The 19,806-nt window shown below is 36.4% G+C and overlaps 3 protein-coding genes and 1 non-coding gene across 6 annotated transcripts; 1 reads left to right on the top strand and 3 right to left on the bottom strand.

Annotated features, from left to right (window-relative positions):
• On the bottom strand, positions 1-2,137 carry LOC109175981 (probable inactive purple acid phosphatase 29). The gene is made up of 4 exons (XM_019325375.1): positions 1,730-2,137; positions 1,061-1,449; positions 523-973; positions 1-342 (listed from the first exon to the last, which is right to left on the bottom strand). The coding sequence occupies exons 1-4, from the start codon at positions 2,001-2,003 to the stop codon at positions 296-298; spliced, it is 1,161 nt and encodes a 386-aa protein (XP_019180920.1). The 5' UTR covers positions 2,004-2,137; the 3' UTR covers positions 1-295.
• A 9,199-nt stretch (positions 2,138-11,336) lies between these two features.
• LOC109176132 (NAC domain-containing protein 8) lies at positions 11,337-14,783 on the bottom strand. The gene is made up of 6 exons (XM_019325565.1): positions 14,449-14,783; positions 13,306-13,441; positions 13,020-13,206; positions 12,450-12,931; positions 11,818-12,339; positions 11,337-11,718 (listed from the first exon to the last, which is right to left on the bottom strand). The coding sequence occupies exons 1-6, from the start codon at positions 14,454-14,456 to the stop codon at positions 11,647-11,649; spliced, it is 1,407 nt and encodes a 468-aa protein (XP_019181110.1). The 5' UTR covers positions 14,457-14,783; the 3' UTR covers positions 11,337-11,646.
• A 98-nt stretch (positions 14,784-14,881) lies between these two features.
• TRNAI-AAU lies at positions 14,882-14,955 on the top strand. Its single transcript has one exon. It is a non-coding gene; the product is annotated as a tRNA-Ile (tRNA).
• A 1,145-nt stretch (positions 14,956-16,100) lies between these two features.
• Positions 16,101-19,476, bottom strand: LOC109175300 (transcription factor bHLH30-like). Of its 3 annotated transcripts, none has more exons than XM_019324544.1 (3): positions 19,090-19,476; positions 18,149-18,641; positions 16,101-17,225 (listed from the first exon to the last, which is right to left on the bottom strand). In XM_019324544.1, exons 2-3 carry the CDS (start codon positions 18,629-18,631, stop codon positions 16,731-16,733), a joined length of 978 nt encoding a protein of 325 aa, XP_019180089.1. In that variant the 5' UTR covers positions 18,632-18,641; positions 19,090-19,476; the 3' UTR covers positions 16,101-16,730. The 3 variants fall into 3 exon arrangements, with proteins under 3 accessions (XP_019180089.1, XP_019180090.1, XP_019180088.1); XM_019324545.1 differs by having other exon boundaries at positions 18,149-18,633; XM_019324543.1 differs by having other exon boundaries at positions 18,149-18,656; positions 19,089-19,475.
• Positions 19,477-19,806: the final 330 nt, after the last annotated feature.

Below are 19,806 nucleotides of genomic sequence, written 5' to 3'. Positions count from 1 at the left end.
TTACGTTAGCCAACCATATATAAACTATTCATTAACTGCCATTACAACTTGTTTCAATTCTCAACAAGGACTGATACCAACACGAAGCAAAACATGCAAAAATCATAAATCTATTACTACAGATGCAAGTTTGGTACAAACTACAAACACAACTCATTCAATCTAGCTTCAATTCGTCAGTTTTCACCTTTATATATATTGCTGTGTTAACATTCTACTCCGTATCATTCATATAATTGCACAATACTATGTATGACAGCCGGGAATAGTCTGCTTTAATTTAGATCAAATAGAATCAGAAATTTCTGCGCGGGTGGCTAATCTTCTTCTTTCTGCGGCTGCCTGCAAAGTGTATAGTGATTACAAATTTCTGTGAGGCCACAAGAAATGCTGAATATTTTTAGAAATTTATGATGCTATGCTAGAAGAAAACAGTTGCTATATATATTGGTCGTTAGATAAACTGAATTTCAAGGCCTGAGTAGTTTGCTATATATATATATATATATTTCAGAAACTTACCACCAGAGTTCTTGCTCCAAAGCACTTCACGGTCAATTGTAGTAAGGTGTTCATCATCGAGTCGCTTCCAGGTCCTGATAGATTTGACATCACCCCATATTCCTTTCTCGGTCTTCTCCAAAGTTGCTACCACCATCCTTGCCCTCCTTGCCCATCCAGCTTTCCCATAAGCATGGTAACCGAAGCCTCCAGCATAACACAGATTTATGCCCATCAACTCCCCACAAAAATCATTCTTGTGATCATGCCCAGTGAAAACGCCCTTCACGTCTCCTGTTTCCACCATTGTTGTGAAGAAACCAGAATTTATTGATGCAGAACTAATGCCTTCCTGTCTAACACCTGTGAAGTTTGAGGAGTCGAAGCTTGCATATTCGGGCAAGGGAATATGGAAGTATACAAGGCTTGGAGCTGGGACCTTCTGAGCTGCAGGACTGCTCATGTAAGTTCTCTGCATTTAAAACAAAAGTCACAATTTGCTGAAAATCAGAAATAAATAATCTCGAAACCAAATGAAAGTATGCTACACATTTCCCACCTTAAGATTATGAGAAGTGTTCTGAAACCAAACTTGTTGCGAGGGTTTAATCCAACCATATCCAGGGATGGAAGGAACAGTAGAATAATCCCCACTATCAAGAAAAAACAGATTAAGAACTGATTTACTAGCCAGCTGAGAACCATTAACCCCAAGCACCTCCAGATTATAATTTCCAAACCCATCAATATCCTCCGCGGGATTCAACTGGGATAAAGTATTCTTCATCCCAACAATATGTTTCATCACGCCTTTCCTCGATAGAGTAGATTGCTGGTCATGGTTGCCCAATACAGCAGCCCAGGGAATGTTTGAAGATACAGCAGGGGCAAATGCAGCATTCATAGATGCTGCAGCATCAGTAGCATCAAATCCGAAAATGTTGTCCCCTGCATACATCAATAACTTGGCATTCAGCTCCTGGGAAATCTGGGGTTATTGAATATAGGTGAAATTTGACTCACAAAACTTAGTTTGCTAATTGATATTAAGATCAGGCAACTGTATGTTCTGAGTTACACCAATACATACATGAACAGTAAAAAAGATTCAAACTTTATCAATTTGGGCAATGAATCTTGGCTTATTAATTAGCAGTAATCTATAATGGCTTTAGAGGTGCCTGGACCCATCGAGGGGAAAGTGGAAAGGATAAGAAAGGGTATGTACCGGTGAAAACGATGAGGTGAGGGTTCTCGGCGAGAATCATGCGGTGGATGAAGGCGGTGGTGTTGAGATCGGAGCAGGACGCCTCCTGCTGCGGCAGCACGTCCAGGCAATGGGTGGCTTTGCCGTCGGCATAGTGCATGTCCGCCACCTGAAGTATCCGGAACTGCCCATTCTTGGCATCAAACCTTAGCCGCCGTTGCTCGCCCACCGCGACGGAGCAATGGAATGCAATCACCACCGCCGCCACTACCAGCTTCCATCTTCCAATCCCCATTTCTAATTGGCCCCACCCTAAAGCCTCAAAACACTAACCAATCCCAGAAATGAAACCAATGCAATGATTAAAGACTTATCAGTTCTCAGCTCGCCTTAGACGACTGTGGGAGTGTGATTGAGACAAGATAATATCATATAAATTATTAATCCCAAAGGAATTATTCAATATAATAAATAAAATACGCCTATCGATGCTTTTCACGGATTCAAGATTCGTTTTCGACGGCTTTAACGTGTGGAAACAAAGAAAACGTTGTTCCCCCCGCTGCGCTGTCATCCGCTGGAGGGCGATTAGTATTATTATTTTTATTTTTTTCAATATCTTATATCCCACGACTATAAAATTAATTTGAATTGGATTAAAATAATTAAACTCATAGAGTTTTACAATCATGATGTATTGTGCATGGTCGAAAAGGATAAGTCATTAACTAGTACTCCACAAGTACATGTCAATAATGTACGTGGCAGAATAAAAATGAAGAGTTGCATTAAAATCATCATAAAGAAGAGAAAGGACAAGGTTTAGTTAAACTTCTCCCAAAACTACTGTGTACCGACTTATTGACGAGTTTTAGTATTGTGACAAGTTTGGTACAAACACACACGTTATTCAATAATCTAGTTTCTTCAGATGTCACCTTTATATTATTTATGTATGTATGGACGTGTTACTACTTACTATTCTACTTGTATAATATAAATAAACACATAATACTATGAAATATTTGGTAATTAGTTTATAGCTGATTGGTTTAGCTAATAGCGAATAGTATTAATTGACTATAGAAAGATGTTTGATAAATTAGTTGTTTAATCTTAATTTATTATATGTAAATGAGTTATAAGGGTATAAGTGTATTGTGTTATTTACTCAACTTTTAAATATTTTTATAATTTATTATTATCTTTGTATTTTTAAATGAATTATTTAACTATGATTTTTTATTTTATTATTAATATTGTTATAATTATAAAGAAATACTCTGTAATTAATAATAATTCAATATTAAAAATATAATTTCAATTATGAACTCTAAGTTTAACCATTTTGGTTGTGATTTGAGCTCTTCCATCAGATTGTTATAACTTTTAAAGCTCCTAAAAGCTTAGCAGAGTGACTAGAGTATGACATTCGTACTTATTTAAAGACTAAAGGTTATAAGTTCCCGTTTCATATAGTTATTTAGTTACAATATATATAAGAGTGGGATTTACTTGGTATACATTTTCAAAAAAAAAAAAAAAAAAAAAAAAAAAGCAAAAAAACTTCTATATCTGCAACCTATAGAAAAAAAGAGAGAATGATTTGCCATACTTGGAAGTTGGAACTCATACAATCATAATCTGCAGGGATGCAATAATCCAAACACTTAAGCTTCTCTTTGGGCTACGCAGCCCAGCCCATATACAATGATGTTGGACCAAAATAGGCTTGTTGAAACATTGGACTCCACATATTATTTAGCCCATTAAGAATAATTACAAATGAGCAAAAGTGATAAAGTTGGGCAGTTGGCTATATCCTTCTAACCTGGGTGCTACCTCTTGTCTGTCCATTACTTATTTTTGACTCACTACTCCAATTATCATCTGCGATTAGATAATGTATGTTTTCATACTGATAATTTTTAAAATAAATAAATAAATGCATACATGGGCACCATGCTTAATTGAAACATCATGTATGTCCAATACTAAAAAAAGAATTGTTCTGAAAAGATATATAAATTACACAGTACAAATTTATAAATCCACCATGTAATGTATACGACATCAAATGAAAAATGCAAAACAAGCTACCTAGCTAAACAATGAAGCGAAGTGGAATGTTACGTTGTTGATCTCGACGCGTAACGTGAGTTGTTTGGGGATTTCTTGGTGTGATGTTGTGTCCTTTAGTCAACTCAAACAGCTACTTGCCTAGTTGTAACAAGTTGTGCACTAAACAATTACCTTTTAAAAACACACCGTAGACCACAATTCAAGCATATACAAAACCTAAACTATATATGTATATATTATATATTATATATATGCCGTACAGTAAAGTATATATATTATAAAGCAGCAGAAGAGGGGCGGGCATGCAGTTCACGCCATCACGTGTGGCTGGTCGGCCGAGTCTTCCCTGTTGAGCCCAGTTTTCAAGGATGCATGAAAGATTGTACAGTACAACAATATAATGCCTCAGCATGCATGGGACACCTCCAACTATGCTCCAAAAACCACCTCGATTTCGCTGCCTCCCTTCTATATATGCTTCTTATTATTATCATGCTCTCTGTGTTTCAACTTTGAACACCCACTCACAATATCACAAGATAGTAGAGGAATAAATGATGAACTAATTGAATTATCTGTGTCAGTTTAGATAGAGATTGAGACAACACACTAAGTGTCTAAGTCCACCATATATAAGTTTTGTTGATGCAAATTCATTTAGATCTAGATTATATCGGGCTTGTGTGACATTTAATTTGCAGTCGAATCAATATATATATATATATAGCAAACATATTTGTTCATGGAATTCATTATATTATATTATACCAGTTTCAATATGTACTTTGTTAGAAAATTGTGAGAATAGTTTAAAGAAAATTAGAACATATTCACGTGAGGATTTGACTCTTATTTTGATCCAATTCCGTCGGCAGGTAGCGTAAAATTCTTGCCATCCAAAAACCATAATGGGAAGCGTTCAGGTTTAAGATATTTATAGCCAGGAATTTTCATGTGATTATAATAAAATTTATGTGTATAACTTGCATTTTAAGTCCATAAAAACAGTTAATTAATGCCAGCTGCCAAACACATATATATAATCTCGTTAATATTTAAATTTTTAAGAGATTAGAATAAGTTTCGTCTCGATAATAGAGGATGACGATAATAACAACAAAATACAAACATTATAATATATTTCATTTCTGTATGTTTATAATTGCAATGAGGAATATAATATCCTTACACGAGCTCTGTTTTATATTGGATTATTATTATTATTATTATTATTATTATTATTATTATTATTATTATTATTATTATTATTATTTGTCCTCTTACCTTAACCACTGCACAAACATATTTTTCTAATAATTAGGTGCACTCCATGATGGCACAACATTCACATAATGACAATTATGTTTGGTTTAGTCAAATGAAGGATAATATATACATACATGAGATCATTAAGACTCATTAAACACTTCCAAATTAAAAGGTGGTTAGGATGTGCATTGTTTAGTAGGATTCAACCATCACACAACATATCTAGGTGGATCCAACAAATAAATTAACCTAAAAGATATGTTTGTGCTTTTCTTTTCTTTCTTTTTCTTTTTTTTTTGCTCACCAAAATTAAAACTTGCAATTGTAATGTCATCATCAACAATGTAGGGTAAGCTCATAAACTCTCCAATAACCCTTGCTACCTTATTGAAGTAATTGTTGACCCAACATGTTGGTGAGTTGTGCTTACACAAAAATAAGTAACGAGAGTGACATTACGCACTATAAAGTTGAGTTAGTGTTGACGTCTATTATTTAAGTTGAAATTTTAAATTTGAATCTCATCTTATATTTTAATTTGTATGAGTTTGAGAGTTGATGGGTCTTTTATATATACAAATTTCTTATTTTGTTTGAAGATTTGGTTAATTTTAATAGGTAGATGGATAGTTTTTATTTTAAAAATAATAATAATAACAAAGTGAGGCCACACTCACACAATCAATTGTGAGTAAAGGTCGATCTAAGGCCATTTGGAGGAGTATCGAACTCATAAAATTAAGTTGTAGAGATTGATGAGAGAAATTCGATCACCATATATTGAATCTACTTAGAAATTAGCTTCATAATGATGGTATGTAGTGCTAAAAAAAAAATCTCCAATCTTTACTCAATAACTCATATCTTTGTCATGACTCTAATACCAAATTGAAGCATGTGTTGTATCTCAACTAAAAAACTAAGCTGATAGTTGGATTGCACATTAATGATTATATACTCAAGAATATATATTGTGACAAATAAGAAATTAAAGTGGCCCCTACACCCACCCATTCACCCAAACTAGCTAGGATGAAGTGGGGGGAGGGGTATGGAATCCCAAAGGGAATTGGCTTGCCTGGTGAGCTAGGGGGCACTGCACGCTCTTTGATGCCCATTAGTTGGCTCTTTACTAGACCAATCAAACTTAGGACCACACTCCATACAGCCTATAAAACTCCCCCCTCATCACTCTTTGCCTTCCAACTCCCAACTCCATTATTCATTCATTCTACTCCACCCCTCCAAAATCCCAATTTCTCAATCTATCTAGCTACCTTCAATTCCATTACTACTAAACATGAAGATGATGGGCAGCAGTGGTAGCATGGCAGCCTCCAAAAGAAGGATTTCCAGCAGAGGGCTAGGAGGAGCCCTAAGAGAACAAAGGGCTAGGCTCTACATCATCAGGAGATGTGTGGTCATGCTCCTATGCTGGCATGATTAGTTCTTTGTACTCCCTCCTTTCATCTCTCACGCCGACCGATGCATATATGGCTTTTACCCGCTCTCCATCCGCCGCTAAAACAAGCCAGATCGAGCCCGACTATGGTGTTTAAGAAGTACACGACTACACGCTAAATTTAGATGTCTTGACAAAAAAAAAAAAAGTAAAATTAGGGCTCCAAACCCTTCCAATAAAGAAGACATCAGCATCAGCTAGCTAGGGATAGCTATATAGGGCGGAATGAATGAAGTTTGATTCCCAATCTTCCAATTGGGAAAGAAATCCCACTAGCAATTGCACGCACGCCAATCTAGATCTCACATAGTGATGATGATAGTGAAGGTCAATAGTTTTCTGTTTTGCACTGTTCTTGGAGGGTTTCAATTCTTGGCAGCAATTAGCCAAAGGATTTCAACAATTTTGTACCATTATATTATTACCTAATCATATTTAGCCTTCAACAAGGCTGCTTGCATTGTGTACATTATTGGATATATTATAAATTTTATTTTGATTAACTTTTTCGGCGTAAAGTAGTCTTCTATTCTCTTTCCTTTTTCTACTACTCCTATCTTTCCCTTTTCAACTCCAGTGTGTTTACTTTAACCACACAGTCATTCCAGGCAGCCCCAATTAACTTAGTCCGACAGTTAATTTGATAATCACAATGTTCTAAATTCGACTTTCTAAAAAAGTTTCAGTTATATATATCAACTTAGTCATTATATTCTCAATGCAAATTTATTTTTTCAGATAGTCTTTGATCCTTTGATGAATACACAGGATATTATATATCACAAAAATAAAAGTGAGGGCCTTAATCAAAATGTTGTTTTTATTTCTTTAATTTCAGTGGTGATATGATATTGAAAAAGCAGTCTGCAAAGCATGATGATTATATTATTGACGCACGATGTTGAAATAACATATAATTATTTTTCTATTTGTCGGTTAGTTTAAATTCATTGTCGAATATAATAATCATATCATATGGCATTTAATAAAATTTTAAGAAATTATTTTTTTGTTTGTCTGTTTGTATATAATTAGTGAAGGATAATATACAATAATACATCGATAAACCCACTTTCTTGCTTAATAGTTGAAGGATAATTTAATTCTTCGACTTTATTTCATTGTCCCACAGCCAAACAACATAAACAATCAAGTTTATATTAATTTAAGGTTATTAATTAATTGAAGTTTGATAGTGCCTTCTCCCAATCAAAATGGAGCTTAGATTATATTAATATTCGTGAAAATTAATCTTTATTAAGTTCCAAAAGAATAACTGAATTGTGAGACATAACTTTCATATTAGAAGGTCACAAATTTGATTCTTGCTAACATTTTTTTTGATTAAGTCTGTTGCACAAAATATTTCTGTTATGCGTTACATCTTCTATATAATTTACAAGTTATTAGGCAAAAGTGAATTTGTGTTATTGCAGACCTTTATGTAATAAGTAATTAATTGAAATTATAATTATGTGTAAATTTTGTTTTGAATGAAGGAAATTAAAAGGTAAATTCACAAGCTAATAGTATTAATTAACTAATAATCACAAGACTATTGGTTGGTTGGTCAAAGCCACTAATGTGGGACCAGCGAGCAATGTGATATGATCCAACCAGTTCACGTGCACCACGTGTACGGTTGAAATGACTCCTAATTAATGTTGTACATATTTATGACTAATGGGAAACACTGGACCAAACGGTTGAATATCATATCATGTTTTCATCTTTATGCCTTGGAAAATGTAATTTTTTAAAATATAATATACATTAATTAACTCCTTAAAAAAAGAGAAAAATCTTACGCTGCTATATATATATCTAACTTTTTTCATCTATTTTTTTCTTTTTCTATTCAGAAGTGCTAGTATTTCTTGTCAACTTTAAGGAGTCGTAAATATCCTTATACTCCTTAAAAGTTTATTATATTATTTAAGATAAGATATTACATATGAGTCTTATCTTAATTATATCCACTTAATTATTGCATGGAAGAAAAAGTAGTGTAACAATAATGTTGAAGACTTAAAAAAGATATGTTTGGTCAAATGTATGTATACATGGTAGAATAATTTTTGCAAAAAAAGTGTAGAGAAAAGGAAAAGGGAAAGGGAAAGAACAGGGGGACATGGGATGTTAGGATGAAGAGAGGGTAAATCCTTAATATAATATTCTAGTGTCTGCCACCTCCAACTCCAAGAAAATAGAGTTGCCATAAATCTTCATTCATTCATTCATATTTAATTTCTGGTTGTTCGCAAAGATTGAATCCCCAACCTTAAAAATTTCACATTTTGACTTAACAGAGCATATAAGAGGATGTAAATCATGATAAACAGCTGAATACAGAAACTAGATTTTTGCTTACTTCGCACAAGGAGCTCTTTCACTTTGAGAGATTACTCCTACGCTTTCACTGATGAGACTTAATCCTGAACCATTATTTATAAACTTTACGTCTATGACCAACTGAGTTGCCCATACAAGATTTATATTTAATTTGTAATCCGCACCAAAGTTGCCAACCAACCAGACCCAACCCCCCGACAGCTTTTTTGATGAGTCAAAGTGGCAGCCTTATCCCCCCACGTGCACCCCTTTTCCTAAAACCCCACCACCCTCTCTTTCTTTTCTAATCTAATCATCATATATCATCAAATAAAGTAGTCTCCCTCACTTTTGGTCCAACCCCATTCTTCCCTCCTACATCCATACTTTCAATTTTTACACTCCTAAATATATAGATGATACCCGCTCAATCATGTACATCTAATTAATCCACCAGGCCACCAAGAGAGAAATGGAGGAGTGGTCCAAATCTTTAATTTGGACCATACCTGAGGAAATTGGACAACAAACTTGCGTATATGTAAAGATAACACTTGATCTTTCAGTGTTATACTGTCAACAATTAATAGATATAAAATAAGTGGTTATTCTTAAGTTATGATTACCTATAAGTCAATTTTTCAAACCCTACAAGAATTATAATATAAATACTTTTTCTCTCCCTAAGAACGTGAATATCTAACTTTTTTCTTCGAGAGATCACCACTTAATTTGTTGGTATCCAAATTGAGCGAATTTTGGACTCTAGTCAAACACCCCTAGACAATCAATATGTAACACGTACTGTATCAAACACAACAACGTAGGTAGAAGTAATGTAGAAACTGGAGTATATTGTTCTCAGGAACGTAATGGTATACGCGTAGCAATACATTATGTGTAGGTGCATGATTGTGATGAGTGTGTTAACGTTGATTGGTTGGTCCCATAATGTATGGCATCATGCAATTCATAGGACCACAACAAGTTGGATGGAGGGCACCTTTGAAAGGGTATGTACTTCAAATCAATTCACACCCTTTGATCTGATCTCTTGGTGACACATTTTTGTTGTTTGTGTAGGCTAAACATGAGCTTGGACTCACTCATTACTCTTCTGGGTTCAATGTTACATGATCTATCTTGGAGACAATTATTGATGGGAAGAATATGGATCAAGTGCAGCTGGTCATATCAGTGTGAACCAGTTTGTCTTTTGCTTCATATTATTCTAGCTACTCCCCACTTTTTCACGTGGATTTGTTTTTCATCCTCGCCTTATTCTTATGTTGTTATTCTCAATTCACAACACCTACGTAAAAATCCGTTTATTTTTAAGAATAACTAACAAGAAATATATATGATGACCGAATACCATATTGTTTGGACCTAAGAATTACCCACATCTGCAGCTCTTTTATAAGTTCCATTATTCTTATCCAAAACTGGGCAATTCTATGGCGCCCACTCCCTCCATGCCTGCTCTTCAATCTTCTTTCACCATGCATAATATATATATTAAAAATTTTGCTAATTTCCATTCATTTTGTTGGTTGATATAAAAAAGTGATTGATAATTGACAAATTTCCAACAATAAACCCATAGAACTCATTATTTTTTTTTTGAGTGGCGGGAGAAATCGCAACCACTGCTGTAGAATGTGCACCGACTAAACCAGACCTTGTGACCTTAATTAGTCAAATATTTAGGTCTAACATAGTACTAGTCATCATGATACCCTATTTCATAGGCATATTGGAAGATGTTGATAGAACATGAGTGCCGTGCAGAATCCATGGATTTTGCTTCCAAATCCACCTCACCTTCACATGCTTGTAAAATCTATGTCCCTAAAGATAAGTGGTTCTCATCCACCTTCCCCGTAAGAATGCAATGATTCAATTCAGCAGAGTTAATGAACGATGATGCAGCCATTAATGGTCCCCTCGACAACCTCTCCACAACTACATACTCATATCATCCTAGATTATGCCCAGTCTCTTTCATGGCATTTCTTGGTAGCTGTAATGACATGTACGTTGCCCCCCTCTCATTCATGAACATGTCAATCCTACCAGCTGTGCTTTCAGACAAGACATTTAAGTGGAAAACAACCCCTTCCTCGTTCACACAACATCAAACTTAAGAATGTTTCTCCCAACTGCACACCAACATAAATAATGTTCAACAATTGAAGTCCAACCTGGATATCAGACATTCAACTCCTGCGTCAATATCAACGAGCGACAGAATCGTGATGTAATCAGAATTGAAGAAGCTTGAATGCTCGATCTGCATATCTTTAAGCTGCCCAGTTCCTGTATATTGTCACAATGTAACAAGAAGCCATATATCTCAAGTACAAAGAGGATAGTTAACTGCAATCTGCAAATGTTATAATTGGGGCAAAGAACTTGTGAAGACGAACAATTTCCTACTTTTCTAGGACGATTAGAAATGCGTAACAAATTAAAGGCGAGATGTTTTGTGGTAGTAAACCAAATAGTTAATATACCATTAATATGCAGTTGGTTGAGTACATATACAAACAATACATTAGCAACAAAACGGGATAGACAATTATATTGATATCTCGTTGCTGCTATGGAAACAAGGTAGCTGGCCGCCATGCAGTTGATCAAGCTCCAAAAACGCATATTGAAATGCAGAACGGTTACATAAGCAGTGCATTGCACAAAATAGGTAATGCTACGTACTAGCAGCCTTACATAATCACCCACACAAAATTAATACCAGTCCCTTCGGATCAGAAGTGCAGGTCAGATGATGATATCAGCTACCTTGCTCAGTGGGATCAATATTGTTCCCACCCCAAGCAACATAACTGTCCTGAGATGCAAACTCCTAGGAAAAAAGATTGAATATCGAACATAACCAAGCAACGTTAGAAAATTAAAGCGTATATAGATTCATTTGGATGTAAAACAATGAAAAAAGACTTACGAGTTGGCTTAGCCGAAAGTCGGGAGGTGTATCTAGCATTATGTTTTCGGGGTCAAGAACCAACTCTTGGCTGTTTTCCAAGAACTTAAAATTCTCGGTCCCCAAGTGTCCATAATCAGAGAGATGGGGCATGCACTTTTTCTCTTTACCACTTTGATTTGCGGGTGGCACATCTAGGACCAATTCTTGGCACTCCTCGAGATCCTTCTTAAAATTCTCTGGCCCTAAGTGTCGATAATCAGATAGACAGGATGTGGACTTATGGTCTTTCCCGTTTTGATCCCCATCCCTATTTGGAGATTGACTCTGGAGAAGTTCATCACATAACGACAACCCTTCCACAAGCTGTTGCGAGTCTAACAGATACTGTGATTCACTATCCCACCATTTCCGATCCTCACCACCTTCATTCTCATTTTGCAACTCCATTTGTTCAGTTTGATTCGGTGTGATTTCATCTTGATTATCACCCTTCTCCAATGGAATCTCCATGTCAGCTTTTGTGTAATCCACTTCCCGATGCTGAAGGTTAAGCAAGTGCATAAATACAACAAAATAAGTCCTTTTGGATACGAAGAATAAATATATAACACAATATTTTTAGCATATCATCTACATTGAAGTGAACTCACCTGAATATTAGGGGTCTCCAGTCCTGCAACGAAACTCGATGGTCTCGTTTCTGTATGAAGGGGATCAGGAGTCGCAGTTTTGGGAGTAGAAGGGTCTTTCTTAGCATCCAAACATTCGGTTTCCTCTGGAGATTCAAGCTCGTTTTTCTCACTGTGCTTCACTTGCTGTTGCTGATAAAACACTTTGGAAACAACGTATTCCCCTTCCCTTTCATCTTCCCCTGTCCCGAGATGATACTGGTGCATAACCCAATTCGTTTTCTCCGCTTTCCCACCCTTGGCTGAGCTCACATAAAGAACCATTATCTTCTTACACCCTCTTTGTATACCATCCAAGACCACGGGTTTAGTGCGACCAGTCTTGTGCCAACGAACATCTCCAAAATTATCGCCATGTATCTTTCGACGCTTTCGAGTTCCAGTGTTATAGGCTTTGATAGCTCTGTGAAAGAAATGGGAAACGGTGCCATCCTGCTTAACACCTAAAAGGTTGGGCCTTTACCATAAGTGACGCTAAGGACAAAACAACAAAGAAGTGGAGGCCAAAAGATAAGAATCTTAGAATAATACCAGGTAAATTTTGAGGATGCGTGTAGCATATCCCATCATCTTCATTAACTGTCGGAATGAACTCATCGATAAAAGGATGAGATTTCAAATCATTAAGACCAACTTTTGCAAGTAAGTGCCAGATAATCTCTTGATCAGACGGATCAAACTTCACACCTCTTGGCAATCCTGGCCATTCATGAGTTACCTGAGGGAAGATGAATTTACCCTCACTTATCAAACAAAAAAAGCACAGTACTTAGTAAATTATCCAGTGAAAGTAAAAGTCAAAGATAAAGGATTTTACATCACTATTGTCAATAATATAGTGGCAACTGGGGCAAGTTCTTGTAGGATTGCTTTTCCAGTTAATATTTCCTGGATCATCTGATGCACTTCTAATCTTTGTTGCGATTCTCTTACTGTCAACCAACCATGAAGGTCTGCAAGGTTCAAATCGAACAATACGAGCATAAATGAACAATTCCACAAGGTGCAAATAGTCATTCAGTAATTTTATACCAAATAAGACATGTCAGATGTAGTAACCGTCTACTTCATTTCACCTTAGCCTACAGTCAATCTATTTAAAATGTCAAAATGTATATGGAATTACTATCTAAACCCAAAGAGTTTAGTTGTATATGCTAACATTGTTCTCTCAACACGCCTATGCTGCTACAGAGTTGCAATACGACTTGGAATATAAAACTAACGGTGTCAAGGGAGAGCAACCTTACGATTTTGAACCAACTACCGAGGGAACCAACACAAAAGTAAGAATATAGCAATGAAAAGAAACACCAAAATGAGCAATTTAGAATAAATTTTATCTGAACTGTTTATTTTTCATCTGTAATTCCCCAAAAGCAAAATTCATTCTCAGCTGAAGTAATCTATTTTATCTCATTAAGCACCAATCAGAAATCCCTAAGTATCTTGGAATACTGACATTAGTAATTCCATTTAAATCACTACAGATGCATCAAGTCACTGAACAATTGAACATAGCAGCTCAGTTTGGTTCTAACTATCATTTACAATATCAAAATGGGCCTTTTCCTTTCAACCCATTCACTGGGAAACCAAATGGGTTTGATTTCTCCCTTCTTTTTTTACTTTTCATTTTCATGGAGTGTCAGATAAACTAAAACCCAACTCTTGATTCAGATTAAAATCAGCTGCCATGGAGAACTCTGCCCTCAGAAGACCAAAAAGATCTGAACTTTAAGTCACTCATTTACTTCCAGATTCAACAGTCACTCATAAAGTTTGGAATTTCTTCCTTCTTTTTAAGTTTAATGATGTCAGACATACATGAAAAGAAAAGAAAAAAAAAAAAAAACCATTCTTGAGAATCCAGACTTTCAGATTAAGATTCAACAACATCTATCAATAAAGCTGGAGTTTTCCACTTTATCTAATGAATGGCATTAAAATTAAAAGATACCTGGCCATGGGAAAGCTATAAAATAAGAAGAATCAAACACCCTAATTTCTGTAATGCTGTGTTTCAAAACTCAAAAGTTGCCGTCTTGACCCGCCCTCTCGCTCCCTTTACTTTCTCTGCAACTCTTCTCAACTCCCTTTACCAAATGCATTTTGATTTTAGTTTGACTCCATCTTTATCCAGTAGTTCAATAATCGATACGCACACTGTCACCTCCAGGCTCCACACCCAAACAAATTTAGTGAATAATATTCGATTCGTCTTTCTTGACCAATCTCACGTCCCACCTCCTCAGTCCACACACAATCACCTTCAAAGCGCGGAGACCAAACTACAAACCAAGTCAAAGCACTGTGGGGTGAAGGGGTTATAGCGAACTTCCCAACAAAGCCGTCTTTTATTTTATGAAAAAAAGAAGACACACGAAAGCATTGGCCTATTAGCTCAGTTGGTTAAAGCGTCGTGCTAATAACGCGAAGGTCGCAGGTTCGAGACCTGCATGGGCCATTTACTATATTTTTACAAACCCCCTGTGATAGACACGTATATTTTCCTGCATGGGCCATTTACTATATTTTTACAAACCCCCTGTGATAGACACGTATATTTTCCATATATAATACGGAGTAATAAGATTCCTGTTTTATTGCTACCAGTAAATATATAAGTATAATACGGAGTAATAAAATTCCTGTTTTATTGCTACCAGTAAATATATAAGTATTTACCATGCAGTCCCTACAGGATCCATTAGATTTTGTTTAACATGCTCATAATGATTGTCAGCTGGACCGATACATATTGCAGCTAGCGCCTACTGATTACTCACTTAAATTCTCATCAACATTTATCAGCTAGATTATGCTTCCCCAACCCAATAAATATATCATGCATGCATTGCATGCATACACAAACTATATATTATTATTATTATTCTTCCAAAATGTTGAACCCCAACCTTAAGGGCCCCCACCCCCGACCCGACAGAACATTTTGGATATTATTATTAGCCGCGCAATCTTCCCACACAATTCTTAGGATTCTTAGGTAAGATATATAGTCCGCTACCCCATTTCATTTTGAAACACACACTATATGTGCGCTCTTTTTAGCATACCTCAAAAAAGATTCAACAAAATACTACTCGAACAGTTGTGACTACTCTTTGAAATAATGAATATGCATTATTTGATATTATAGATATGTTGTGTGAGCTAGTAGCTAGGCAGTTGTATGTATATATATGTGATCCTTTTTCTCCCGGCCAAAAGATTGGGGTTCATATATATGTGATCCTTGTAAGATCTTTAGTTGTCCTTCATGTCTCCTACTAGGTGTATATGTAATTAATTAGTTAGTATTGCCATTTGACTATGACATTGCAGCTAGCTAGGGTGGCAACATTATATTTGCTTAAAATTTCGATCTTATGAATCCTTTACATGCATGCATATTTTTGTATTCATCATATACGCCCAGGAAATTTATATTTCGTGTACTGTACTACTTAATCATACATTCAGGAAACAATGTGCAGTATCCAGAGTAAATTTTAAGCAAATATATATTACCTATATAATCGGATTAACATTAAAATTTATGTCTTACTTTATATGTCAAATTTTGATAATAAAAATAATGAAAATAGTAAATGAAAACCTTAAATAAGGATATATTATATATTATAATAGAGGGCCAATAATATACATGTACATACTCCCCAATTTCAATTTTCAATCAATCAGAAACCATCAAACCCACAAGCATTGTTAGTGTATCTCCGGCTGGAAACCTAAAAACACCAATCAGAAGGCGGAGGAGGACGGCTGGCGGTGGCGGTGGCGGTAGTGGGTGAGAACGTACATGACATCAGATGATGAAACCCCAACGTCATCACACACACTCTCTCTCCCTCACTATCACAACATATTACAAACCAACAGACTGCATGTTTGCACCAGATAATCAACAACGTAATCAAACATATATTCTCGATTCTACGTTAGGTTTCTGGGGTTTTCTCATCAATAAACACATCAACCCCCCCCCCCCCCCCCCCCCCAGACATTTTCTCTATTTTAGGAAGGAAAAAAAAAAAAGTTGGCCGGACTGAATCTTTGATCCCATATCCCATATGTGAAATGTGTCCAATAATGTCCAGTATATCACCAAACCAAACAAAACACCCCCAAAGAAAGCTCACACATGCAAAAAACAAAAAAGCAAAACAACATAAGATCAGAGTAAGTTATTACTATTTATTATTATCATTTGTTACGTTATCAGAGAGATCTATGTTGTTGTTCAAGGATATTGATATTGTTGGTTCTCTGTCTCTTTGCATTCCCAGAAGCCGACTCTTCCCCGCTGGCTTTCTCCATCACAGCTTTCAGCGCTTCTTGAATCGAACTTATGGAGCAATGCTGGAGACTTTGTTGCGACGCCGGCGGGTCATTGCCGCCGTCGCCGTCGCTGTCTTCTTCTCCGGTGATGAACAGAACGTTCCTGACACGCCCGCCGACGGTGGTGATTTCGGCTTTCAGAGTCCTTAGCCTCAGAGCTTTCAGGGCCTTGATTAGGTCCGGCAACAGGTCCGACCTGTCCTCGCAACACAATGAGGCTCTGATCATCACCTTTCCGTCGTCGTCGGCGGCGTTGTCCACCGTCAACTCGTCCACCTCCGTCGGGATTTGGGTCGTCTCCGAGATTATTGATGTCTGCCTCCTCAGCTCCTTCACGTGTTGTATCACCTCCGCTAGTAATGAAGCTTTATCCGTCTATACATCCAACTCCAAAAATCAGCATTTTATTTTTATATTCACTCTTACTACGTTATATATTCATTTCATTTCAACGTCACTTTCATCTTGACCTTTACATTTTTTTTTGTAATTCAAAATCCCAAAGTTGAGACCAATAAGCTCTATTTTAAGAGAAGAAAATGGGCTTTGAATTCTATTTTATTGTTTGTCTGAATGACAAAACTCATTTATAGTCATTGTCTGAGGATGTAAACTGGGTAAATTTCTAGCTAGGCAGCAAAGAAATACAAAAAGGCAAATTAAACCAGCTTGACCAACTTGGCTAGACCAACTTGGCTAGATTACAAACGTTGAAATTTTTGTTAGTAGGGTTTAAGCTAGGCTAACAAAATGGGCACGACAGACAAGAATGCTTATTTGTCTGTCTTTACTAACATAGTATTTCTTTATCAAGAGTTTCCCATAGCTGGGAAGCTTTTCTGCTGTTGCTTTGGTTTGTCTTTAACACATCAACCATGCGACATTAACGCTTTGTTTTGTTTCCTTTTTCCCATTTCTTCTTTCCTCGGAACTCCCACTACAAGTCCGAATATCCCAAATTTTTCCAGTGGAAACAGATTGAAATAGAGACACTGTTTAGTTTAATATATACCATATTAAAGTATGTTTAATTTTTACGTTCCATCTTTTGTCTTCTCGAATATCAACAAATCTAATTTGTGTTATTTTGTTAAGGTCTTTTGTTATTAGTATATGTTTTTGAGTTCCATGACCGATCAATGCAAGATCTTGGAAGATCTAAAAGTGTATATTAAATTTATTTATGGTTTTCTTTTGTTCAAAAAAGAATGATATGATTATGATTGTTATAAAGTGGATGGATTATGTTAATTTAAAAAAAAAAAAAGAAGGGAAAAAAAGAAAAGAGAAAAGCTTACCTTTGTTGTGCTGGGAAGAAGGCTGCGAAGCTTAGCAAGATGATTATTAATTCTTTCTCTTCTCCTCCTTTCGGCTTCGCTGTGGCTCTTGGAAGCGGCCAGAGCTTTAGCGTCCATGATTTCCTGCGCAGTCATCTTCTGCAGCTCGGCCTGGAGCCCGAACGGCGCCGCCAAGCCGGGCTGGACCACATGGCCCGCCAGCGTGTCGGTTATGAGGCGGAGGTGGTGGTGCTCCGACGTCTGTCCGTCGTAAGCGAACTGCAGGCCCGGCGGCGGCCTTCTGTTGAACAGGCCGCCGTATGGCGAGGGTGGCGGCGGGATGAGAAACTGGTCGTGGTCACGGACCGGGTTGGCTGGGAAGGTAACCGGGTTGAAGCTCTGAACCGGCCAGGGAAGAACCGGAGACACTTCTGGGAACATCAAATCTGACCTAGTATTGCCTGCACCACTCCCCATGTATGCATCTGTGCTTTGTGGCTGCATATCTTTGATCCTTAAAAAAAAAAAAAAACCTAGTATACATACTTATCTTCAGACCAGATTTCTTGATCATACATATATCATATCAAAGATGTTAAGGTTAATTAATTAAGGATGCTTAATTAGCTTGGTGCATCATCATATCTATGATCTGTGGTTGTTCAGATTATAATACAATAATGTTCAGAAACTACAAAACAAGTATGGAGCTGGAAGGACTTTAGGGTTGTTTGATAATCATCCCTTTCTTTCTTACACAAAGAGATGAAAAGTATATATAGTATGACACACACACACACACACACACACACACACACACACACACATATATATATATATATATATACTAGAATATAATTAAAGAGATCAAAATATTGGATTCTTCTAGCTAGGTTGGGTTGGAGGGAAAAAAAGGGCTTGAAAAGGAAACAGAAAAGGAGAAGAAAGACATACATACAGACCTTTCTTGGGTTGCTTTTCTGTGTGTTTTGATGATATTAGTGGAGTCTTAATTAGCTTATGCTTATGCCCTTCTTCTAGCTAGCTACTTCCTTCTGATCTCTTTGATCTTCTTCTTCTTCTTCAGCAAACTGGATTATTTTGTTTTTTGTTTTTGTTTGGGTGGGATGGAGTTGAATGAATGGAAATACTGGATGGAGAATGAATTGAATGAAAAGACGTTTCCTTTTTATCACAATACCATCAACTTAGACATCTCCAATGTTTCCCTTTCTCCCTTGTGCTTTGTTGGTATGTTTCTGTTCCCTTGTGTTTTCTTTCTCTTCTGGGCCCTCTCCCCAACTCCACTCACATCCTCATTGCATTTATAGAGATGTGTATGCACTGTGTTACTATCCTTTCCTTTCTCTTTACGGCATTCTTTTTTTCTCCTCTCTCCGATCCATTCCGCCCTGCATCTCACCTCTCACTTTCTTATTATTTCTTTTCTGTTAGTCAAGGCTAGTAAAGGGCTAAGTCCAAAATCAAGTGGTAAATGAATTGTTAGGCAGATGTCAGTAAAAAGTCAAGTCCATTACTTTGTTTCTAAAAAATATGGTGATATAAAGAAATCGAGTTGCATATTCGCTACTAGCTATACTTAGCGTAGAAATAAACGTCTTATCCTAAACTTTCCCTAAGTATGTAAAACTTTATGTATAAGTGTCACTCGAATCAAA

The sequence above is a fragment of the Ipomoea nil genome, unplaced genomic scaffold, assembly GCF_001879475.1.
Source record: "Ipomoea nil cultivar Tokyo-kokei standard unplaced genomic scaffold, Asagao_1.1 scaffold0688, whole genome shotgun sequence".
NCBI lineage: Eukaryota > Viridiplantae > Streptophyta > Magnoliopsida > Solanales > Convolvulaceae > Ipomoea > Ipomoea nil.
This window is presented reverse-complemented; position numbering and strand designations above follow the sequence as displayed.

Bases quoted from the DNA above. Each gene is read 5' to 3' on its own strand.
- LOC109175981 (XM_019325375.1), bottom strand. From the start codon at position 2,003: ATGGGGATTGGAAGATGGAAGCTGGTAGTGGCGGCGGTGGTGATTGCA. The intron at 1,450-1,729 runs GTACATACCCTT...TGATGTATGCAG, and splicing joins TCACCTCATCGTTTTCACCG to GGGACAACATTTTCGGATTT. The intron at 974-1,060 runs GTGGGAAATGTG...TTTTAAATGCAG, and splicing joins ACACTTCTCATAATCTTAAG to AGAACTTACATGAGCAGTCC.
- LOC109176132 (XM_019325565.1), bottom strand. The intron at 12,932-13,019 runs GTATTATTCTAA...CCAACCTTTTAG, and splicing joins GCATCCTCAAAATTTACCTG to GTGTTAAGCAGGATGGCACC. The intron at 12,340-12,449 runs GTGAGTTCACTT...CTTAACCTTCAG, and splicing joins TGGAGACCCCTAATATTCAG to CATCGGGAAGTGGATTACAC.
- LOC109175300 (XM_019324544.1), bottom strand. From the start codon at position 18,631: ATGCAGCCACAAAGCACAGATGCATACATGGGGAGTGGTGCAGGCAAT. The intron at 17,226-18,148 runs GTAAGCTTTTCT...TTGGATGTATAG, and splicing joins TTCTTCCCAGCACAACAAAG to ACGGATAAAGCTTCATTACT.